We start from the raw sequence: 24,826 nt of genomic DNA on the forward strand, positions 1-24,826 counted from the left end.
AAATTTAATAAAGTTGGAATGTGTGAATAAAAATGAGTGTGAGTGTAGCAGACATCAGACAAATTTAAAATTATTAATATACCGAGTAAATAATTAATAAAATAGAATTTTGAAAAATGTGCATTTAAAAAATTTTTAAATTAGTAAGTGAATTTTTTATATATGTTATTTTTTAAATTATTTACTCTATTTATTCATAATTTTAAATTTGTCTGATGGCTGCTACATTCACACTCATGAATAAAATTGATGAGTGTAAATGTAGCAGACATACAATTTTTAAATTACATATAAAAAAATTAAATAATTAAAAAAAAAATGCATGTACTGAATTTTGAATTCTCTCAACATGCATTTTTTTATAAACATTTCAAATTATTATTTCAAAAGTTTTAAAAATTGTCAGATATCCGCTAACTTTACCATCATATAAAAATTGTATATGATACTGAAGTCAGCCGACGTTCAATAATTTTTTGATTTTTTTTTTAAGTAATAAATTATTTAAAAAAAAATATTTTAAAAAATTGCACCTATAGTTTATTAAATTTTCTACATGTGCATATTTTTATATTTATTTTTTTAAAAAATTAAGTCGTTGAAACAAAAATTCAAAAATTTTAAACTGTCTGCTAACTTCAGGATAATAAATTGTATGAGTTTAGTAACATCGTGATTAGTGAATGTTTTTTTTTATTTTTATTTAGACAACGTTAATTCATATGGTAGTAGGTTCTGATATCTCTTTCTTTTTCTCACTCGAGTATCCTCTCTCTTCTCTGTTCACCAATTCTTTAGTCTCATTGAGTTAGTTGAGTCTGGTTGAGTCAGTCAGTTACGCGAAGACTGCTGTGGACGTAACATTATACTATAGTTTATTGTAAATAAAATAAGAAAGGAATAAAACAATGGCGTCTGCAAAGAGAAAGCAAGATGAGAAACATCTGAAAATACTTCGTGAATTAGTATCACAACCTGGTAATAAAGAATGTTTTGATTGTCGACAACGAGGACCAACTTATGTCAATATGACCATTGGTTCTTTTGTCTGTACTACATGTTCTGGTTTGCTGTAAGTATTTCCTCAAACTCAAATTATTTCACTAATATCTCTATTCATTCTAGGTACCTAGTCTATATGTATGTATATATGTCGTTTTTTTATACTTTATATATATATAAAAAAAAATAAATCAATTTTATTTTTTATTATAAATGTTTTGCTGACGTATTTTATTTATAAATTTGTTTACTTGCAATTTAAAATTATTGGATACTTAAATATTAATAAAAAAAAAAATATTTAAATCTTTAGAAAAGTCAATTGACAGCTTATTTCATTGTTAAAGTATTTTGCAACACTCGTAAAGAAGGTCATATACGTCAGTTATTTGTAAGATCAACACAAGTTTCTTCATTCAATACAAATAAACAATTTCCATTGGTATTATTTTTTAAATTTTAAATTAACGTTGTTTCCTTAAATAATAAATGACAAATAATTTAGTATTTTTAAAAAATATATGATTCATGTTTAGGATTTATCTTAGAAATCATATCGCTGAACAGAAATAGGAAACCGACTGTTAAATATCATGAGTATATATGTATATAAATATACCTGAGTCATTTGGTGTTTTGATAAAAAGTTAACTTTCCAATACCGTCACTACATGACTTAGTCTTGTAAATTATTAATAATGAATAATTTATTGAATGTATTTTATTTTCAAATCAACGTTTTTTTTTACGTCATGCATTTCACTGCAATTTACATCAGAAGATTTTATCGTGAACCTTTTCACCCTTAGATAACGATGTGATGATAAATAAAAAAAAATTTTAACAAACTATCAAGGCGATTCTCAAATAGTGCCCCCACTTTTTAAAAATATTTAATGACTTTAAATTGTAATGACTGTATTAAAATTTTGATAGTTAATTAAAATAAAGTTTGAGCATTAATTGAAAAAAGGGAAACGCAGTTACAATTTCGCCGAGACATAGATTTAAAAAAAAATTTATTTACAGTTGATATCAATTAGGAGTTGAACAAAATTTGGAAAATAAATTCCAGTAAAATCTTCATGTCAATATTATAATTTGGAATGTCAAATTTTTTAGGCTAAAATTTATTTAATAACCCTGATTAAAAATACTTATTGAAAAGTATTGAAAATTATTATTGTGGAATTGAAATTTTGACCATTTGAATACTTACGAATTCTTATAATGGAATTCAAAAGTATTGAAAAGAATTCAATCTTTCATTATTTTAGAAAAAGATTCAGAAAGATTCGAAAATGTGAATTCATTTTAATTTATTTCAATTCAAGTCATAACTCGAAATATGGAACTATTTTAGTATTGAGAAAGATTCAGAAAAATTGAAAATTCTCAATTTCTTTAAATTCTTTTCAATCCTACACTCGATCCAAAATATCGAACTATTTTGGTATTGAGAAGGATTCAAAAAGATTGAAAATGTCAATTCATTTTAATTTATTTCAATTCAAGTCATAATTGGAAATATGGAACTTTTTTGGTATTGAGGGAAATTCAGAAAGATTAAAAACTGTCAATTCATTTTAATTTTTTTCAATCCCACACGTGACCCGAAATGTGAAATTATTTTGTTATTGAAAAGTATTCAGAAAGATTGAAAATGTCAATTAATTTGAATCTTTTTCAATCCAACTCTTAACCCGAAATACGGAACTATTTTGGTATTGAGGAAGATTTAGAAAGATTGAAAACTGTCAATTTATTCGAATTTTTTTCAATGCTACTCGTAACCCTAAAATTCGAAACTTTTTTGTTATTGACGAGGATTCAGAAAGATTAAAAATATTATAAATTTATTCGAATCTTTTTAAATTCTTTGGAAGTTTATAAATTCTTATATTTTTTTTAGATTCAATATAATTGAAAAGTATTAATTTTATGTCCAGATGAAAACCTTGTGGAATAGTATTTATTTAAAAGTATTCAATTCTCACCTTTTTCAATACTTTTCAATGAGTATTTTCAATCAGGGAATTTTCGTTTAACTCCTTACTGATTCTAACTGAGTAATTTTTTAAAAAATCTTTATTTCGGCGAAATGGTAACTGCGTTGTCCTTTTTTCAATTAATGCGACAATTTTTTTTAAATTAAGTAATAAAATTTTAATACTGTTATGACAGTGCAAGGTCATTGAATATTTCAAAAAGTCGAGGGCTCTGTCGAAGAACGCCCTTAAAAATAAATAAATAAATTTCTTAACAACTTTCATTTCTAATTTATAATTTTTAGACGAGGCTTAACACCACCACATAGAGTTAAATCTATTTCAATGGCAACATTTACTGCTGAAGAAATTGAATTTATAAAACAACGTGGTAATGAACATTGTAAAAGAATATGGCTGGGATTGGTTAATTCAAATACTCCAATAACTATTGATACTAAAGATGAACAAAAAATGAAAGACTTAATGTCTGCTAAATATGAACATAAAAGATATTATTTAGATCCATCGATGGCTAATGACAACTGTAATAATCAAAAAGTACAATCAACCTCTTCTGATAGTACATTACGATCAAATCAAACTAATATACCTAGAGTACCAAATGTTGGGACATTGCCAACATTGACTACACCAAATCAAAAGAAAAAAAATACTACAGAGACTATTTCAACATTTACTACAGATTTCGTCGCTGATTTTAGTCAAGTACCCGATCCTTTTGTATCTGCTGCACCAACATCACAATTTTCCGGGTCTATTCAACCGCAAGCTTCTTTTGCTAACTTTGACAATAATCCAGCATTTGATTCTTCCCAGAGTAAGTTTTAAAAAATTTATTTTATTAAAACTTTATTTATATTATCTATATTATTAAGAGAAGAAAGAAAATTTTGTTCCCGCCATATCTATATGATAGAATTAGTTAATGTTATTGAAATTGGTATCATTTGATAAATTTTGACTTGAATTTGTGCCTTTGAATAGTTTAAATTCTTTTTAATTGCCGAGTATTGGGATAAATAGATTTATCTATATCATTCGAATTACATTTAAATTATGCGAGAAAAAAGACGATCGTATTTATTTTCTTTAAATAAATTAATACTTTTATTATTCTGACACTAAATATGACTGAATGTCACTGAATATGTTATTTATATTGCGTTACTTATTCCAAAATGACAGATTTTTGTATTCCCTTTTGGTTTTAGGAAGCTTCTCAAAGCCACAAAAGTGTGCATAGAAAAAAAAGGATTCATTGACACAAAAAATCTGTACTCGCCTAAAGAAAATTTTTACTTACCCCAAGAAATTTTTTGCATTCTAAATTGAAAACAAAAATTTACTTAGAACTAGAAAAAATTACTTGGTGCAAGGAATTATTTTTTGACCAAAAAAATCTTTTCTCGCCCCAAGACAATTTTTGTATTTAATTGATAATGAATAAAACTTCTTGGTGCAAATTAAAATTTTTTGCGATAAGAAATCCTTTTTTTTGCGTATTTATAACAAACGAGAAATTTTGTTGAATTATTTTTGCAAAAAAAATAAGAGAAAAGAAAAAAAAGGGGAAAAAAAAAATTAATTAACAAAGAAAAAAAGAAAATTGATAAAAAGTAAAGGAAAATGGGAAAAAGAGAAAAAATAAGTAAGGGAAAAAATTCAACACCGAAAAAGTAACAAATGCGCAGAATCCGGGGAGTTAGTTCTAAAAGTCTCCGCGGGGTGGCATACCTGCGAAAATTCTTTCCACATTCGGAAAGTTAAACTAGAATGCTTAAAAACCAGCTTAGGGGACGGCTGAGCATCATTCACCGACCACGACCAGTGGAGTACACTAGTCAGTGGCAAAAGGACGACTACCAAGTGGAATACACTTAGTGTCACCATATCCTTACGCACTACGGTGAAATTGAACGAGTGGACTCTTTGTATAAGAACCTCCACCTTTACACATTGCGAAAATCCGCAAACCGTGTACCAACTAGTACACACCACGCTGCCAGAGGGCAGTAGTCACGCCCGGAGTGGGGAGAGTGCTGTAGTAGCCAATTGGTTCAGTCGAGCGGCAGACGCCGAGCTCGACGGACTGGTCATCAGTTAGTGGACTCGCCAGGCTTCCCGCCATTGTATATTGTAAGGGAGTGCCGGTTGGAGACCCTGCCAGCGTTCATTGTGGTTCCTCAGGTTGAGCCACAATTGGAGCGTAATCAGTTCGCCATAGTACTGCCGGGAAGTGTTGAACCGGAGCAGTATCGTGGCTAGAGCTACGAAATAGCCGGTAGATGGCAAGAGCTATCCCGCTATTGTAAACTAATTATAAGTACTTGCTGTATTAGACCTTAAGTTGGAATCAATAAAATTTGCATCATTCAGTTTCCTTATACAAATAAATTTAATTAATTTTGAGCGTGTCACCTCCCTCATCCTTATATCTGATCCCTGGATCCGGCGAGCTAAAAACGAGCAGTCGAGGGACAGATAATTATTTATCTTTGGGTAAATAATTACTGCATGTTACACGTTACAAATATTAATTTGGCGCTCGAACAGGGACTGAATGGTATAAATTTTATATTCACTGATACATATCAAAGGTGTCGACATGGATAAGCAGCCGAAACACGGTATATCCTGGCTTTATCAACTAAACAAAGCAAAGCTAGCGGAAGAATTGGACAAGCGAAGTATCCATCATGAACCAAAGGCTACCAAAGATGATCTAAGACGTCTGCTCAGAATAGCACTCAGAAACGAAGGTGCAGGGAACAGTATGAATAGCAGTAAAGCACCATCTAACCAGTCTAGCCGACAGAACAGTCCAACCAGGACTCCCACACCGGTTCCAACGCTTTCTATGAAACCACCAGTGTTACCATCCATATCAGGGGATCAGGGTCGGTCAAGTCGCATAGACGACTTAGAACTAGATAATGCAACTCGTACCTCTACACCTCGAGACAGATCACTGGAGTCTCATCCAGCTACGTTAACAGCATACGAAGAGCTCAGAGCAATGCTGTTAAGGGAACAAGACAAGTTAAAACAAGTTGAGCGAGAACGCGAACAGGACAAAAGGCGACTGGCAGAATACGAAGAGGGAGCTAGACTAATAGAACAGCAACGTATTAATGACAAAATAAGGATAACTGAGATACAAAAGTTAAAAGAGGGAGCTGAAAAACGAAGACAAGACGAGGTTAGAGCCCATCAACGACAGACGGTCGTAGAACAACGTCAGCAAGAAGCTAGTAATGATGCTGCAGAGTTGAGAGAACGCATAGAGTTAGTAGAGCAAATACTACTACAAGAGCAGACAAAACGACAACAAACTCCCTACTCAAGACCTGTGATCACAACAGAAAGTCATGGGCAAGTGAAAAATATTAAGGACCAAGTCAGAAAGTGGGACATTAGATTCGATGGCGAGACGGACCTGTGGACATTCCTGGAACGCATTGAGGAACTAAGTACGAGCTACCAGCTGTCCAAAGATCAATTGCTGGAATGTACACCAATACTGTTGACAGGAAAAGCATTATTGTGGTATCGAAACAATAAAGCCAACTGGCAGAACTGGGAAGAGTTTACTGAACAGTTAAAAAGTTTCTATCTCCCAGTGGATATCAGACTACGATGGGAAGAGGAAATCAGAAACAGAATCCAAGGTCCAAAGGAAAAAGCTCGAGATTATATCACAACACTCCAAACACTGATGCGCAGACATGGTGGTATGAGCGAGTATAGTCAGTTAGACAGATTGTACTATAACATGAGGTCAGACTATCAACACTACATCCGAAGACGAGATGTACAAAGTATCAGTGATCTTATTAATCTGGCAAATGACTATGAAAGAGTAACAGAGAATGAACGGATCAACAAAACTATGCCATTAAAACCGCCAATAAGCGATTATACAAATAAACCTAGGGAACGCAAAAAAGAAGACGTGTCAACCATCAGCGCAAACTATGTATACGGAGAATCATGCTGGAGATGTGGACAAAACGGCCACTACAAACTACAATGTCAGAATCCATGGCAAAAATTTTGCAGACGCTGCGGGAAACCAGATACGTTCACTAGAGAATGCACTTGTCCAAGCCAGGGAAACGGACAAGGGGCCGGCGAAAGAGCGTACTTGGTCCGGCCCCATTCTCAACAAATGGCTCAACATCAGCGTGGACTGCACACCAATCCCTTCACCAGAACAGGGGGAATAGGGAATTACTCAGGGACCGATCCACCCCAAACTTATTGGAACCAGAAGCAAACACAGAACCAAATCGAATCGACAGCAGAGAACCCGCAAACCGATCGCAGCAAGTATCAATTGGCTGCCAGCACCCCAGACAATCACTAGACATGATCCAGAAATGTTACCAAGGACAGGATGATAGGCTTTATACAAATATAAAAATTGGTAACAAGAATATTCAAGCTTTGATCGATACCGGAGCAACGAGATCATGTATAAGCCAGGATACATGGGACTGGATAAATGAAAACAACATACCAGTTGAATGTCAGCCAGGTAAAGGCACGGCAACGCAGGCCGACGGCAGTAATTTACCAATTAGCGGATACGCAATGATACCAATAGAAATTTTTGACATCAGAAGGAAGTGTCAATTCAGCATCATGCCTACTATTTCCAAGCCCATAATCATAGGAATGGACTTGTTAACACGACTACGATTCAACATAAAATTACAGCCACCATGGGAAGTGGAAACCACGACGGAAATCTACTCAATGATGTCCAACATAGAAGACCAGACAGAGAAAATAAATACACAACAAGAGTTGGAGGAAAAAGAGAAAATTGAAGAAATGATGAAATACGTAAAAGAAGAAATCAATGTATTGGACAGAGTAGTTGGACCGTCAAATTTGAAACCACACGAGATTAAACTCAAGACCGACGAACCAATAAAAACGAGATATTTCCCGAAAAATCCGGCAATGCAAGACGTATTAAATAAGGAAGTAGACAGAATGCTAAAAGAAGATATCATAGAACCATCAGTGAGCCCGTGGACATCCCCAGTGGTCCTCGTAAAGAAGAAAAATAACAAGTATAGATTTTGTATCGACTTTAGAAAAGTAAACGAAGTCACCGTAAAAGACGCCTATCCATTGCCACATGTACAAGCTACTCTCGATCGGATAAAAGACTCCAAATATTTCACAACGATAGACTTAAAAGACGGGTATTGGCAGATACCACTTGAAAAGAAAAGCAGAGAAGTTACAGCCTTCGCGGTCCCAAATCGTGGATTATATCAATTTAAAGTGATGCCATTCGGTCTCCATTCAGCTCCAGCCACATTCCAACGTAATCTAGATCAAATTATTGGGCCGGAGATGGAAGGTAAAGCTAGTGCCTACTTAGACGACATCATCATACTCGGCAAATCACTGGAAGGACATTTTAATAACATAAAAGAAGTTTTAGAACGACTCAAGTTGGCAAAATTAAAAATAAATCGGGAAAAAAGTAAATTCTTCCAGAAGGAAATCCGATATCTGGGTCATGTCATCAACGAGAAAGGGATCCATACGGATCCAGAAAAAGTATCAGCAATTACAAAACTCCAGGCACCGAGAAACATTAAAGAGCTGCGGAGATTTTTAGGGATGATCTCTTGGTACCGTCGCTTCATCCCAGAATGCTCGAAAATTACGAGGAATCTGACTAAACTTTTACAAAAAAAGGTCAAATGGCATTGGAGCACGGAACACGAAGAAGCATTCAGTCAGCTGAAATCCGCCCTAACAACTACACCCATCCTCGCACCACCAAATTACGAATTACCGTTCATTTTACAAACAGATGCGAGCGATCAAGGCCTAGGCGCAGTACTGACCCAAAGCAGAGGAAAAGAAGAATTTGTGATTGCATATGCGAGCCGCACCCTCAACAAACATGAAGTTAACTATTCCACAACAGAAAAGGAATGTCTGGCGGTGATATGGGGTATTCAAAAAATGAGATCTTATTTAGAAGGATACAAATTTACAGTACTAACAGACCATCAGTCACTTAAGTGGCTTAAAAACATCGAGAACCCATCGGGAAGATTGGCGAGATGGGCGTTATACTTACAGCAATTCGAGTATGAGATACGTTACAGAAAGGGAGCACTAAACAAAGTGGCGGACACACTATCGAGATCCCCTCAACCGGCAGAGAACGATGATAATGAAATTCTACAAGAAACAGTATTTGAAATCGACGCAAATCAAACGGACCCATGGTACCAGCGCTTAAAAAGTGGAGTAGAAGAAAGACCGGAAGACTACCCAGAGTACGCGATAATCAACAAAAACTTGTACAGACATAAGCATCACTCATTAAACTATAATGAAAGACAAGACGCGTGGAAGTTATGCGTACCACAAAATTTGCGGAGAGACATCATGAAAGAGAACCACGACGACGTAACAGCGGGGCATCTGGGAATTGCTAAGACCATTGCCCGTATATCCAGATCGTACTACTGGCCTAGAATGCAGTACGATATAACCAGCTACGTCCGTAACTGTGAAACTTGCCAGCAATTCAAAGTTCCCCAACAAAAACCAGCGGGAAAAATGGGCACCATAGAGGCCACAAGACCGTGGGAAGTTGTCGCCATGGACATTATAGGTCCGGTTACTAAGTCATCGGAAGGATATGGCTATCTTTTGGTGATGCAAGACAAATTTACTAAATGGGTAGAGCTGCAACCATTACGCAGGGCAACAACCACACCAATAATCCAGGCTCTGAAAAATAAAATACTTTTAAGATTCGGTAGACCCAGGATAATAATCACGGACAATGGGTCTCAGTTTGCCAGCAATATTTTCTTCGAAACTCTGGCAGAATGGAATATCACACACATAAGGACACCACCATACTCACCACAGTGTAATCCAGTAGAAAGAACCAACAGAGTTATAAAAACCATGATTAGCCAATTTATTTTAAATTCGCAACGGTCTTGGGCGCACAAAATTAACGAGATAGCCTTTGCATATAATACCGCTAAACATGACAGTACGCAATTTACACCAGCGTACCTGAACTTCGGAAGAGAACTTGATGCTCCAACTTCTACGAGGGCAAGGTTAGAAGACACATACACGGCGGAGGCACCAGATGATATCATGGAACGAGTATCAATGCTACAAGAAGCACATGAAATGACAAGAATAAATTTGGCAAAAGCTTTTTCAAAGCAAAGCCATTATTATAATTTACGACGCCGAGACTGGACACCGGAAATAGGAGACATAGTAGCAAAAAGAGAGTATCCACTATCGTCAGCGGAAGCTCAGTTCTCAGCAAAATTGTCAGCCAAATATACTGGTCACTTTACAGTTATCGACCGTATAGGTAAAACAGTGGTGGTAATACAGAGCGAAGACGGCGGTATCCATAGAGCGCATGTAAAAGATTTGAAGTTATTCCGTAAGAAGGCGCCACACAAGATTAACGAGATGACACATAGGAGGGAAGATGGGGAAATGAGGGGCGACAAAATATGGCACGCAGGCGCAAAGAGGAGAAGGTCTCGTAAGGGTGGGATAACCAAGCAGCATCAGTCGATCAGAACATTCGAAAGAGTCAACATGGATAGTGCTACGCCAAACAATACACAAAACAGTGAGATCACTTCAAGTACTGTGCCACCAGCCAACACTTCAAGCAGTTCGGTGTCATCATCATCAAGCTCATCCTCATCAAGCTCATCCTCATCGAGCTCATCTTCATCGGCGAGTTCGTCAACATCAAGTTCGTCGGCAACGTCAAGTTCATCGTCAAGCACCAGCAAGGCATCTTCAAGTCTACCAATCATCGTAAGCAACGAAAGGGTAGATAAAATAATAAAGCAAAGTCGAAGCGGATTCCATATCCGAGAAAGACCGGCAGCCACGATGGAAGTCAAGGAATATACTAGCTCAGGTACACCGGACCCACTGCCGGAAAAATATACAACACCCCGACCAACAAGGAAGTGGGAAGCACGCCGTAACGTAACGCAAGATACGGGAAAAATAAAAATAATAGAGATCAAAGACCAGCCTAAAGAAATAAAAACAGAAATTAAGAGTGTTGTGGTAAAGAAAAATCAAAAACCGGAAGAGGCGAAGAAACAACAACCGCAGGCGGAAAAGAAAAACCAGGGACCCGAGGAGTCGAAGAAACAACCGGGGGACACAAAGAATCTAAAATCTGTGGTGGAAAAGAAAAATCAGGGACACGAGGAGGCGAAGAAACAACCGGGGGACACAAAGAAGCAAAAATCTATGGTGGAAAAGAAACAAAATACCGGGGCAGTAAAAATAAACAAAAATAAAATCCAGACAGTTAACCCTCAGACAAGTAAACACATGGACGAGACGATCGCAGAGGTAGCAGCAGGGGGAGGCACCACGGGAAAAGAACAAATATCGAGCAAGCGAAGTATAGGAATTCAAGCTGAGAGAATTCCAAAATTCAGAAACGCGCAGACCCAAACACCACCCCCACCGGCCCGGCCTAAGACGAACAACGCTGCTACGCAGACACACTACCAATCGAGAGACAAAGCGACGCAAACACCGCCAGCAACCAAGTCAAAAGACGGTAGCACGCAGACCGACGAGAAAACAAAAGATAGACCAGCCACACCAGGAGGAGTTTTAGAATTGTGTATACCCTACAATGAAAGGTTTGAGGACGACCGTGATAGTTGGTTCACACCGGAAGTACTATCAGCGCCGCCAAAACAAACCACGCCTCATTATGAGGCGGAGCAACAACATATATCGGTCATAACGCAAAGTTATTACACCTCATACGACATGCCATCTACTAGTGGATACCCAAACCAATGGGAGGTACAAGAGGAAGCTAGTACGAGCGGGTCAGTCGGTCGTTACCAACCACAGGGCTGGGAAAATTACGGCACATACCAACCAACGCCACACAGTGAAGGCTACCAATCCACTGGGTGGAATTACAATAATGGAAACCCGGCAAACCCTACAAGCATCCAAATTAACATCGGAGAAGTGAACAACCCATCAAAAAAACGCAAACGCCGTCGTAGACGACATTAAGTTTAATTTTTTATATAAACAATGTATTTTAAGTTTTGGGAAAAGTAATTTATTTTTTTTAAGTTAAATACGAAATTGTTTGTAAAAAAAAAAAAAAAAAAAAAAGGGGTTAAGCATGAAAGTTTTTTTTGTTTTTGAAGTTAAATATGTATTTTTTTTTATTTAAAAAAAAAAAGAGTTAAGCATGAAAGTTTTTTTTAAATTTTTGGTTAAATATAAAAATTATTTTTGTTTAAAAAAAAAAAAAGGTTGAGCCTGAAAGTTTTCTTAGAGAAGAAAAAGGAAATATTTGTTTTAAAGTTGAAATTATTTAATTTTTTTTAAATTTAAGCATGAAAGTAAAATGTTTTTTTGGTGAGATTATTTGAGTTTAAATATTATTAACAAGTTAGTATTAAGAATATTTTTGTAATTTTATGTAAGATTAAAGAAATAAACGAGGAAACTGAAAAAAAAAAACAACAAAAAAAATAAACGCAGAGCATTTATTTTTTTTTTCAAAGTAAGGGGGGAATATAACAAACGAGAAATTTTGTTGAATTATTTTTGCAAAAAAAATAAGAGAAAAGAAAAAAAAGGGGAAAAAAAAAATTAATTAACAAAGAAAAAAAGAAAATTGATAAAAAGTAAAGGAAAATGGGAAAAAGAGAAAAAATAAGTAAGGGAAAAAATTCAACACCGAAAAAGTAACAAATGCGCAGAATCCGGGGAGTTAGTTCTAAAAGTCTCCGCGGGGTGGCATACCTGCGAAAATTCTTTCCACATTCGGAAAGTTAAACTAGAATGCTTAAAAACCAGCTTAGGGGACGGCTGAGCATCATTCACCGACCACGACCAGTGGAGTACACTAGTCAGTGGCAAAAGGACGACTACCAAGTGGAATACACTTAGTGTCACCATATCCTTACGCACTACGGTGAAATTGAACGAGTGGACTCTTTGTATAAGAACCTCCACCTTTACACATTGCGAAAATCCGCAAACCGTGTACCAACTAGTACACACCACGCTGCCAGAGGGCAGTAGTCACGCCCGGAGTGGGGAGAGTGCTGTAGTAGCCAATTGGTTCAGTCGAGCGGCAGACGCCGAGCTCGACGGACTGGTCATCAGTTAGTGGACTCGCCAGGCTTCCCGCCATTGTATATTGTAAGGGAGTGCCGGTTGGAGACCCTGCCAGCGTTCATTGTGGTTCCTCAGGTTGAGCCACAATTGGAGCGTAATCAGTTCGCCATAGTACTGCCGGGAAGTGTTGAACCGGAGCAGTATCGTGGCTAGAGCTACGAAATAGCCGGTAGATGGCAAGAGCTATCCCGCTATTGTAAACTAATTATAAGTACTTGCTGTATTAGACCTTAAGTTGGAATCAATAAAATTTGCATCATTCAGTTTCCTTATACAAATAAATTTAATTAATTTTGAGCGTGTCACCTCCCTCATCCTTATATCTGATCCCTGGATCCGGCGAGCTAAAAACGAGCAGTCGAGGGACAGATAATTATTTATCTTTGGGTAAATAATTACTGCATGTTACACGTTACATATTTTATAAATTTAGTAGTGATAGTTGGGCACGTAGTGACTGCAGGTTGCTCGTTATTATTATTATTATTATTAATATTTTTAATTTAGATTTGTCAAATTCGTTTAATTCAATTGGAAAATCTGTGAGCAACTTCAATGGTGTCAATGCACCACCTCCAGAAGACCGATACGCTGCGCTCAAAGATTTAGATTCATTGATGAAGAAAACCCAATTGAAAGAAGAACCGCCGGTTAATGTGTCGTCTGCGTGGATTACAAATAACTCAAATAGTAAGTAATATTTATAAACTGTAGGTATATCTATATATCATTGACATAATGATTCAATATTTTATATTAAAATGATTATTCTCTTACTAGCATCCAACTCACTTTGGACAAACAATGATCAAACAAAGCACATCATTTCAAATCCATTCACGGGAAATGATTTGTGGAAACCGTCATTTCATGTGATCAATAATAATAATAATAATAACAATAATAACAACAATAATAGTAATAATAATAATAATAATCATACGCAAGCTATGGACAATACTTTTTATAACTCTGCAAATCCATTTAACTCGACATTATATTCAGCAACTAATGGTAAATTTTTTAGTGTATAAATTAAAAATATTTATAAGTAATTAAAAATTAACTTAATTAGCCTTGTAATCCGTTACTTAAATATGTATAATTTAATTAACAGGATTTGGTACTCAAAATAATACGGATGTACTTGCATCTAGTCAACTGATGACTCCACTCTCCGGAAAAGTCTGGCATCCGACTGTGCCGCCTTATCAGGCAAACCCTTTTATGGTGAGTAATGTATACATGTGATGCTGATAAAAAAACGTAAGCATACATGTATACAGACGAAATTATAAATAACTTCGTTATTTTAATACTCATGGCATTAAAATTATTACTTTTTTTTTCTTACAGGTTGGTACAGGTGTAGGAAATTTAACGAGAAGTTCGAACAATCCCTTTTTATGATTAAATTTTACGTTATTGAGCTGACAAACTTTTAAACATAACGCTAAATACGTATATGTGTAGTAGGGTGGTCGTTAAAAATTTAATTTTCTTAGACGCCCCATAAAAAGCTTTTTTTTAGTGAAAAAATACGTGGGGAATTTGGTTTCTGTTTTTTAAGTAAAAAGAACACGTGTCTCAGGACGATCAAAGTTCATTTTTCGATACAATCGCAATTTTTTTTAAATATCTCTTGAAATATGCAGATTAAAGGAAAAAATCATAGGAACAATTTTGTAGAAAATTAAATTTTTGACAAAAAAGGTCATGTTCATTTTTTTTCTAAAATGTGTTTTTATGAAGATAATTTAAAAAAACTTTTTTAGATCTTGTCAATTGCTATCTAAAAGATTACGAATTTTGGAAATAACATTTTTCTAAGTACATAGAAATTAAAACGAGCACTAATGATTGATATGTTACGAGTTACGAAGTTGTCTATATTTTAAAAAAAAGTTATTTTTAACATTCGTTATCTTTAAAATGCTCAATTGATAAGATCTAAAAAAGTTTTTTTAAATATCTTTGTAAATACGAATTTTATAAAAAAAAATGAACATGACCTTTTTTGTCAAGAATTTAATTTTCTACAAAATTGTTCCTCTGATTTTTTCCTTTAATCTGCATATTTCATGAAAAAAACCTCAACTGTATCGAAAAATGAACTTAAAAAGATGAAACCAAATTCTCCACGTATTTTTTCACTAAAAAGAAGCTTTTTATCGGGCGTCTGAGAAAATTGAATTTTTAACGACCACCCTAATGTGTAGTGTAGGTGAATTCCATTACATGATTTTATAATTATATGGCATTTAGTGCCATTAATTTTTATTCCTATATATTTATAGATATATATATTTTTTTTTAATTTTTTTTTCCATTTTTATTTATTTAAGCACTTTTTCTTCCATGACTGTCATTCTTTTATTCATACTATAACTAAAATATGATTTATTTATGTATAAAATGATACACGTTAAATAAAGATTAATATTTGTTACCAATTTAAAATTTATTTCTTTATATTGTGTTTTTTTTTTTTTTTTTTTTTAATTTAAAATGATAAAAAAAAAATGATAAAATAAAAGTTATTTATAAGATGATAATGACTCACACTTAAATATGATTTATTTACTTAAAAACCTTCTAATAAATACAAAATCACAAATGAACACTTAGTCTTTGTTTTTCTCTTTAATCAATTACCAAAAATCGCTTACTACGGTAACATAGTATCAGCTTGGATAATAATTGTTACACTTGCAGGCTATGTTATTGTTTTTTTTTAATAATATATTAATAATGATAACATGATCAGTCGTGTCACTGTATTACAATTACATTGATTTATATAAAAATGAGAGATTAAAGAAGCCTTCGTGCTAACTATAAATAGATATCACGTTGCTGCCGTAGCTTAAATTTTATTTTCGTATATAAATTTATTAAAAATTTTGTTACGAATATTATTTATTTATTTTATTTTATTTATTTGTTTTGCTAAAAAGTTGGAAGCTCCAACAAGATCATTGCATTATTACTTACTTATAATAATAAATTAATTAATTAGCATTCATTTTATAAAATAATAAAAACACTAATATATAAGATTTTACCAATCATGTTAATTGTTATGTATAAACATACGAGTTATTGATATTACTAGGCATGGCGGGTAATCTGCATTGACAATCCTTCAAAGAACGCTAATGCGACTTATCATTTATTATTATTTGTTGTTTTTTTTTTTTTCCTTTTTTCTTTTTTTTATTATCTAGCAACCATTGCTATTGGAATTACCTTTAGGCAGGGGACGCACCAGGTACAATTTTTCCCCCTGCTTATTGGTATAAATTGGCGCTCGTTGATAATGATCAACCAATTGATCAAGTGTGTGAAATTTTCTTTGGCCAATACAATAAAGTGCGCCTTCGACGTGTACCCTAAAATGTTTATTTCGCCCTGGTGCTTTTAACGAGACTGAGTAATCGCCCATCTAAAAAAATTGAAAAAAATAATTATAATAATAACAATAAGTATATTTATTAGGGTGGTTGTTAAAAATTTAATTTTCTCAGACACCCGATAAAAAGATTCTTTTTAGTGAAAAAATACGTGGGGAATGTGATTTCTGTTTTTTAAGTAAAAAGAACACGTGCCTCCCGATCAAAGTTCATTTTTCGATACAGTTGAGGTTTTTTTTTAAATATCTCCTGAAATATTCAGATTAAAGTGAAAAATCATAGGAACAATTTTGTAGGAAATTAAATACTTGATAAAAAAGGTCAGATTCATTTTTTTTATAAAATGTGTATTTATGGAGATATTTTTAAAAAACTTTTTTAGATCTTGTCAATTGAGCGTTCTAAGGATTAAAAATTTTGAAAATAACATTTTTCTAAGTATATAGAAACTATAATTTCAGGGTGGCCACAAAGAAATAATTTTAAAATTCCCTGATATTTCCCGGTTTTCCAGTCAAGTTTTTTTTCCCGGATTTTGAAATTTTATTCGTATCATTTAGATATTCAAAGTTTTTATTATATTTTCAATTTTAATAATTAAACTTGATAATTAAATCATAAGAGAAACCATAAAAAATGGCAATAAAATAAATTAATATTGCCTACTTCTGATTATTCAATGTTAAAAATGTATAAGTTAAAATATTTAATAATAAATTTTATGATTTAAATAAATTCAAAATACATTGGTTACAAAAATTAAGGGATATTTAAAAATTTCAAATTTTTTAGTAATTTTAAACAGTTTGTAACTCGAAGGAAAATGGTCGTACAATAAAAACAAAAAGTCAAACTGTAGCTTCAAGTGTCTAGTTTTCTGATCTGGGTCTTTTAATTTTTTTTATCATGCACGGTTCCGGAGCAACCTTAAATCAATCATAATTATCGAAAAAAATTTATTGAAGCTAGAAGACTTTTTTTGAGACGAGTAAAAATTTGGTAGATGTCTTTTTCGATAGTTTCCTTAGGATTACTCCGGAACCGCACATAATAAAAAATTATACAGACCAGATAAGAAAACTAGACACTTGAAGCTACAATTTGCCTTTTTTGTTTTTGTCGTATGACCATTTTCCTTTGAGTTACAACCTGTTGAAAATCACTTTAAAATTTAAAAATTTTTAATATCCCTTAATTTTTATAACTAGTGTATAATTGAAAATTTTTTGAATTTTAAACTGTTACAATTTAATTCCCGGATACTTTTCGAAATTCCCTGACATTTCCATGATATTTCCCGGTTCGTGGCCACCCTGAACATGCATTAAAGATTGATGTTTCGAGTTACGAAGTTGTCTATATTTAAGAAAAAACGTCATTTTTAACATTCGTAATTTTTTAAATGCTCAATTGACAAGATCTAAAAAAGTTTTTTCAAAATATCTTCATAAATACACATTTTATAAAAAAAATGAACATGACCTTTTTTGTCAAGAATTTAATTTCCTACAAAATTGTTCCTATGATTTTTTCCTTTAATCTGCATATTTCATGAGATATTAAAAAAAAACCGCGACTGTATCGAAAAATGAACTTTGATCGTCCTGCGGCACGTGTTCCTTTTACTTAAAAAACAGAAACCAAATCCCTAGGTATTTTTTCACTAAAAAGAAGCTTTTTATCGGGTGTCTGAGAAAATTAAATTTTTAACCACCACCCTAATATTTATTGAGGATAAAAATAATTAATATAAAGGTAAATAAATTTACGTTTGTTTCACTGTCTCTTATAAGAAAGTCCCCATCATGGCCGTGTTGATTAAGAAGAGTGTCACATTGAGAACGTGTTATGCTGCCATAGTACCAGGGTTTACCAACAAGATGCGGTCGATCTCCAGGATCAGGCCTTCGTTCAAGTGAATCTCCAGTGCTAATTTCACTAGTGGTCATACCACGATCTCGATATGGTTGAGTTAAATATTCACTTAGCTCTTGTAAATAATTTCGTGGTACAAGACCAATTTGTCCTTGGCCATTTCTCGCCTTGTACCACTCGGGATCTGCTGGAGGACGATCAAGGATTTCTAGTCGGTCTCCTTTTTCAAATGAAAGCTCTTGATCGTTATTAGAGGAAAAAGAGTAGAGAGCAACAACAATGTCGAGAACATTCTCGGCCATGGCGTACGTGTGCAGCGTGTCATCAGCGTCACCCTCTTCTTGAGTATAGTTGGAGGGAAACCAGCCCGCCTGAGTGCCACTCTGGCCTCTCCACCAGCCATCGTTGCTCTTCTCAAGTATGAGGATTCGCGTGCCCTTGACCAGCGACAACTCATCCGCCTGTTGTGCTTGATAGTTATATTTAACAACCGCTGTTCCTATTGCTTCACTAGGATCTGCTGGTAATCTTCGTGCCATTATTGGGGATTCAACAGCACGTGAAGGTGAATTACCGGACGGTAAAGTTTTTGAACCAGAACCTTTTTTAACCTTCTTTTTTATACTGTCAAATAGGGACGGTTTTTCTTTTTTCACATAATTACTCGGCACGTAACCGGCTTGTCCACGTGCACTCTGTACTCTCCACCAGTGTTTAGAATCATCCAACAAAAGATAACGTTCATTTTTACGTAAATCCAATTCTTGTGCTCCTTGAGCTCCGTAATCGTATTTTGCGACAACGTAGCACACGTCGTCTTGATTTGTCTTGCCTGAAGATTTTCAAATTATTAATATATCAAATAAAATAAATAATTATTTACATTTACTAAATAAATATCGTGCTTTTTTTTATTCAATTCCTAATATTACACTGACAAAAAAAAAATGATTATATAAATACTAGTGCTGTACAATTTGACCGACTGAACCGGCCATAAAGTTTAACCAGGTTAATTAGTTCTTCAACTAGGTATTAGCTAATTTAAATTAATCGGTTAACTTAGCTAAACGGTTAAATTATTTAACTAGTGAAATTGATATTTTGCTATTTATACGCTAGCAGTTATGATTAAATCACATATCATTAATGTATGTTGAAAAGTACAATATTTATCAGGTGATTAAAATTACTTAAATTATTAAATTAAAGTTTTCTTTTCATAATATGTCATCATAATGAAAATAATTATATAGTTTTAATAAATTAATTGTTCTAAAACCTGTATTCAACTATTTAAATTTTCTTAATAATAAAAGAAAAACAACTTCAGCATAACGATATCATTTGAAAAGTAAACATGTAGATAAATTACAATCAAATAGTCAAACTGAAGACCTTGACTCCAGTGATTCTGATTCTAGCTATAGTTGATTATATATTGTTTTAATTGAACACACTAAAATTCTTTAAATCAGTTCGGATAATACTTTTTGATTTATAATTTAATATTATTGAAATATTGTGTTAATTATTTTGACATTTATTTCAAGAAGTAGCAACGATTCAAATTCAGATTCTTCTCCGATTATAAACTTTATGGTCACTTTTCACAGAGAATTTTGAGTAGGATTGATACTATTTTTAATATATATAAGAAAAAAATTTAACAATTGCGTACTCTCTTGCTGTAATATGGCTTTTTCGACACTCGGACTCGTTTTTTTGGAATCGGAGAAGAATCTGAATTTGAATCGTTGCCACTTCTAGAATCAGAATCACTGAAGTCAAGGTTTTAAGTTTGACTATTTGATTGTAATTTATCTGCATGTTTACTTTTCAAATGATATCGTTATGCTGAAGTTGTTTTTCTTTTATTATTAAGAAAATTTAAATATTTGAATACAGGTTTAAGAACAATGAATTTATTAAATCTGTATAATTATTTTGATTATGATGATGATGATATATTATGAAAAGAAAACTTTAATTCAATAATTTAAGTAATTTTAATCACCTGATAAATATTGCGCTTTTCAACATACATTAATGATATGTGATTTAATCATAATTCCTAGCTTATAAATAGCAAAATATCAATTTCACTGTTTGACTGATTAACCAGTTAACTGGTTAGTCGGTTAACCAGTTAACTAATTTAACCGATTAACTAAGTTAACCGATTAATTTAAATTAGCTAGCTGACTGATGAACTAATTAACCTGGTTAAACTTCATGGCCGGGTTAGTCAGCCAAATTGTACAGCACAATTAAATACTAATCGTTAATAAAATAAATTGATAGATAAGAAAACATAAAATAAAGCAATATACAATAAGAGCAAAGCAAATAAAAAAAAAATGAAACGTACCATGCTTCATGGCTGCCATGTGCAAATGTAAATATGTTTATGTCCGAGACCGTCAAAAGCGACTGCTATTCACGTACTACTCGTATCAATCGCAAATCTGCTTGTTTCGTCGGCATGAGTAGTGCAGTAGACATTCATTCTTTAATTTTTTTTTATTTTTTTATTATTATATTGTTCTTTTATATACATCTATAATATATTATTTAAATATTTTATTTGTATTATTATTATTATTATTGCAACAGTATGCTTTAATATTTTTATTATTGATGTATTTACTGCTTATTGATGATTTGAATCAGGATCCATTTGCAAGAGCAGCCCAAACAAGTGTATTACCAATACTTATGAAAAAGAAAATAAAATAACAAAATGTTATTATCATTTATTTGAATTTTCATTTGTTTAAAAAAAATATATATAAATATTATTATTATTTTATTTATCTATAGTAATCAAAATATGATAAACGGATAATTAATGAAGTTAATGAGTTTTTAATTATGAAATACCATCAGATATCATTGATATTTAAAATAATGTGTAAATCATATATTTATTCAATGGTAACCCTGATTAAAAATACTCATTGAAAAATATTGAAAATTATTTCAATTCTCTTCAATCCATACGGAGATTTTGAAAAATATTAAATGGAATTGAAATTTCGATCATTTGGATACTTACGAATTCTTATAATGGAATTCAAAAGTATTGAAAAGAATTCAATCTTTCATCATTTTAGAAAAAGATTCAGAAAAATTCGAAAATGTGAATTCATTTTAATTTATTTCAATTTAAGTCACAACTCGAAATATGGAACTATTTTAGTATTGAGAAAGATTCAGAAAAATTGAAAATTCTCAATTTCTTTAAATTCTTTTCAATCCTACACTCGATCCAAAATATTGAACTATTTTGGTATTGAGAAGGATTCAGAAAGATTGGAAAATGTCAATTCATTTTAATTTATTTCAATTTAAGTCATAATTGGAAATATGGAACTATTTTGGTATTGAGGGAAATTCAGAAAGATCAAAAACTGTCAATTCATTTGAATTTTTTTCAATCCCACACGTGACCCAAAATGTGAAATCATTTCGTTATTGAGAAGTATTCAGAAAGATTTAAAATGTCAATTCATTTGAATCTTTTTCAATCCAACTCTTAACCCGAAATATGGAAGTATTTTGGTATTGAGGAAGATTTAGAAAAATTGAAAACTGTCAATTTATTCGAATTTTTTTCAATGCTACTCGTAACCCTAAAATCCGAAACTTTTTTGTTATTGACGAGGATTCAGAAAGATTAAAAATATTAGAAATTTATTCGAATCTTTTTGAATTCTTTGGAAGTTTATAAATTCTTATATTATTTTTAGATTCAATATAATTGAAAAGTATTAATTTTATGTCCAGATGAAAACCTTCTGGAATAGGATTTATTCATAAGTATTCAATTCTCATCTTTTGCAATACTTTTCAATGAGTATTTTTAATCAGGGCACTTTTCTAAGCTATATCTTTTTTTTTCTATATACATTTAAAAGCACATAATGTTTATATTAAAAAAAAAGTAAATACACAAAAATAATTTTGGTCATACATGCAATACATATAAATTATAACATGCAGTAGAAAATCAAAATATGATTCACATTAATTAAATGATTGTCTAGTGAGTCATTAAAAATAAATGAGTATAATTACATATATATATTTTGTCTTTTTTTTTGTTGTTATTACTATACTTCTACAACAATCACAACATATACTAACAATTTTTTAAGCGATTACAAACATTCGTCTCGAAATAATTTTCCCATTTTGTAGATATTATTATAAAAAATATATTTATATATTTAAAATTTTAATGACATTAATAATTAAAAAAAATAACTATCGACGAATAAATTCAATGCAAATAAAATAAAAAAATGAATTTTTCGGAGCATGAATAATTAACCAAAGTGACAGCAAAATCATCTAAGATACTGAATGCACTTGTCAAATGTTCTGATGCATTTACTATGGAAATTATTAACAACTATGATAATAGTCGTAGTAAATATATAATATAATGAATGATAAAATATCTTACCAATTTTTAAGCTCGACATATTCCTGCATATAAGCTTTGTTGAGTGAATATTAGGTGGACAAGGCTTGTTTTCCCCCACCTTGTGAAACGACAGCAGCAGCCATCAAGCGAAACTCTAGAATACGGGGGGAATGGGAATCGACTTTCGTTATGGGAATTAACTACAAGGGGAATAAAACAGACAACTGTAGAATTAGGGACAAAATTTATAAAGAATTTAAATAATAAAATATTTAAAAAAAAGAAATACCTCAATAAATATTTTTTAACACAACTGTCAATCACAGATTATATTAATTGTCAGTATTTAAATTAATATAAATTTTCCTCGTGGTCGGCACTTAAACTTGAGTATATATTAGTTGACTTTCACCTTAAAAATTATAGACGTAGTTACTATTTTTGAATAATAATTGGATTTAAAATTTTTGATTTTAAATAAATTTAAGTTGCACAGTAGTTAGTTTTAAATTTAAATATTATAAATAAAAATAAAAAATAAATAAATAATAATATATTGTATAATAAATGTCAGTGTTTTTAAATCTATTTAAAAGTTTAACGACCCCTCCCACGAAGTTGTAAGACCCACCCTTGTTAAAATCCAAGATCAAACAGTGATCCCCAAATGAGAACCATGAGAACCAGTATGGTCCTGCGCTAACATTTAGGCGCCTCTACTTCAACTTACTTTTACTGCTACTTCTCCATCAACAATTTATGCTTTTCCTCTATCTATCTTTCTCTTTCTTTTTATACAGCTTCGTTTTCATAAAATAATATTTTAATAAAATAAACCAATCACAGTTTATCTGTTAAATAAAATATGCAATAAAACACTAGATTGCTTTATATTCAAATTCAATTTTATTTTATGAAAACAAAGTTTTATAAAATAATTTTTATCAACGTACGTACCAGCATAAAATTATAAAATTATTATTAAATTGTATTATCATAATAATATTTATTATTAATTTAAAAATATATACCAAGAAATATTTAAAGATGGCGCTTGTTGTTTAAAATGGATGAGTGTGAATGTAGCAGACGTCAAATTTAAAATGATAAATGAACAGAGTAAATAATTAAAAATATAATATTTATAAAAAATGCACTTACTAATTTTTTAATTTTTTAAATGCGCATTTTTTTAAAATTTAATTTTATTAGTTATTTACTCTATTTATTATTAATTGTAAATTTGTCTGTCTGCTGCATTCACATGAGTGTGAAGTAGCAGACATGAGAAAATTTATAAATTTGAAATAAATAAATAAATGAATTAAAATAATGAAATTTAAAAAATTGCGCTTACAGATTTTTCATTTGAATCGTTTATTTGAGAAACTCCATAAGTCATATTTTTTACGAAATTGGGTTTTTTGCATTTTTGGGTTTTTTGGATGTCCCTCCATAGAATATCAATCAAAATATGCATCAAATCAGCATTTAAAAAAAAATTAACGGGGTGACAGCAATTTCATTTAATTGAGAAACCCCATAAGTCAATGACTCAAATAAACATATGTAGTTTTAGTTTTACAAAAATCATTTTTTTTTTTTATTTAAAATTCGCGCTTTTGGGAAATTAATTTCAAATTTTGTTTTATTGTTGACTGTCATATGACTAATTAAAATGTTTAAATTAATTATAATTTTTTGTAATTTCTGAGTTTCAGAGTTCAAATACATATTTAATACTTCATTTTATCAGTGTAATAAATGATTTGAGTGGAAACATTTAAAAAAACAATGATTTTATAACTTTTTTTTCCGTTTGGTTGAGAAACCCCATAAGTCAATCAACTTTAAATAATTTTTTTAAGTAGTTT

At 32.0% G+C, this 24,826-nt stretch overlaps 2 protein-coding genes across 5 annotated transcripts; one reads left to right on the top strand and one right to left on the bottom strand.

The window, feature by feature from the left end:
• Positions 1-707: 707 nt before the first annotated feature.
• On the top strand, positions 708-13,692 carry LOC130668674 (uncharacterized). The gene is made up of 4 exons (XM_057471069.1): positions 708-1,072; positions 3,296-3,831; positions 5,612-6,990; positions 7,104-13,692. The coding sequence occupies exons 1-4, from the start codon at positions 909-911 to the stop codon at positions 12,108-12,110; spliced, it is 7,086 nt and encodes a 2,361-aa protein (XP_057327052.1). The 5' UTR covers positions 708-908; the 3' UTR covers positions 12,111-13,692.
• Positions 13,693-14,587: 895 nt separating this feature from the next.
• LOC130669150 (cytoplasmic protein NCK1) lies at positions 14,588-23,721 on the bottom strand. 4 transcript variants are annotated; one of them, XM_057471891.1, is made up of 7 exons: positions 23,584-23,721; positions 23,242-23,364; positions 22,992-23,152; positions 21,171-21,235; positions 20,892-21,080; positions 18,415-19,352; positions 14,588-16,677 (listed from the first exon to the last, which is right to left on the bottom strand). In XM_057471891.1, exons 5-7 carry the CDS (start codon positions 20,908-20,910, stop codon positions 16,456-16,458), a joined length of 1,179 nt encoding a protein of 392 aa, XP_057327874.1. In that variant the 5' UTR covers positions 20,911-21,080; positions 21,171-21,235; positions 22,992-23,152; positions 23,242-23,364; positions 23,584-23,721; the 3' UTR covers positions 14,588-16,455. The 4 variants fall into 4 exon arrangements, with proteins under 4 accessions (XP_057327874.1, XP_057327872.1, XP_057327875.1 ...); XM_057471889.1 differs by having other exon boundaries at positions 20,892-21,235; XM_057471892.1 differs by lacking the exons at positions 20,892-21,080; positions 21,171-21,235.
• Between the last annotated feature and the right edge of the window lie 1,105 nt (positions 23,722-24,826).

Source organism: Microplitis mediator, chromosome 5, assembly GCF_029852145.1.
Source record: "Microplitis mediator isolate UGA2020A chromosome 5, iyMicMedi2.1, whole genome shotgun sequence".
Lineage (NCBI taxonomy): Eukaryota > Metazoa > Arthropoda > Insecta > Hymenoptera > Braconidae > Microplitis > Microplitis mediator.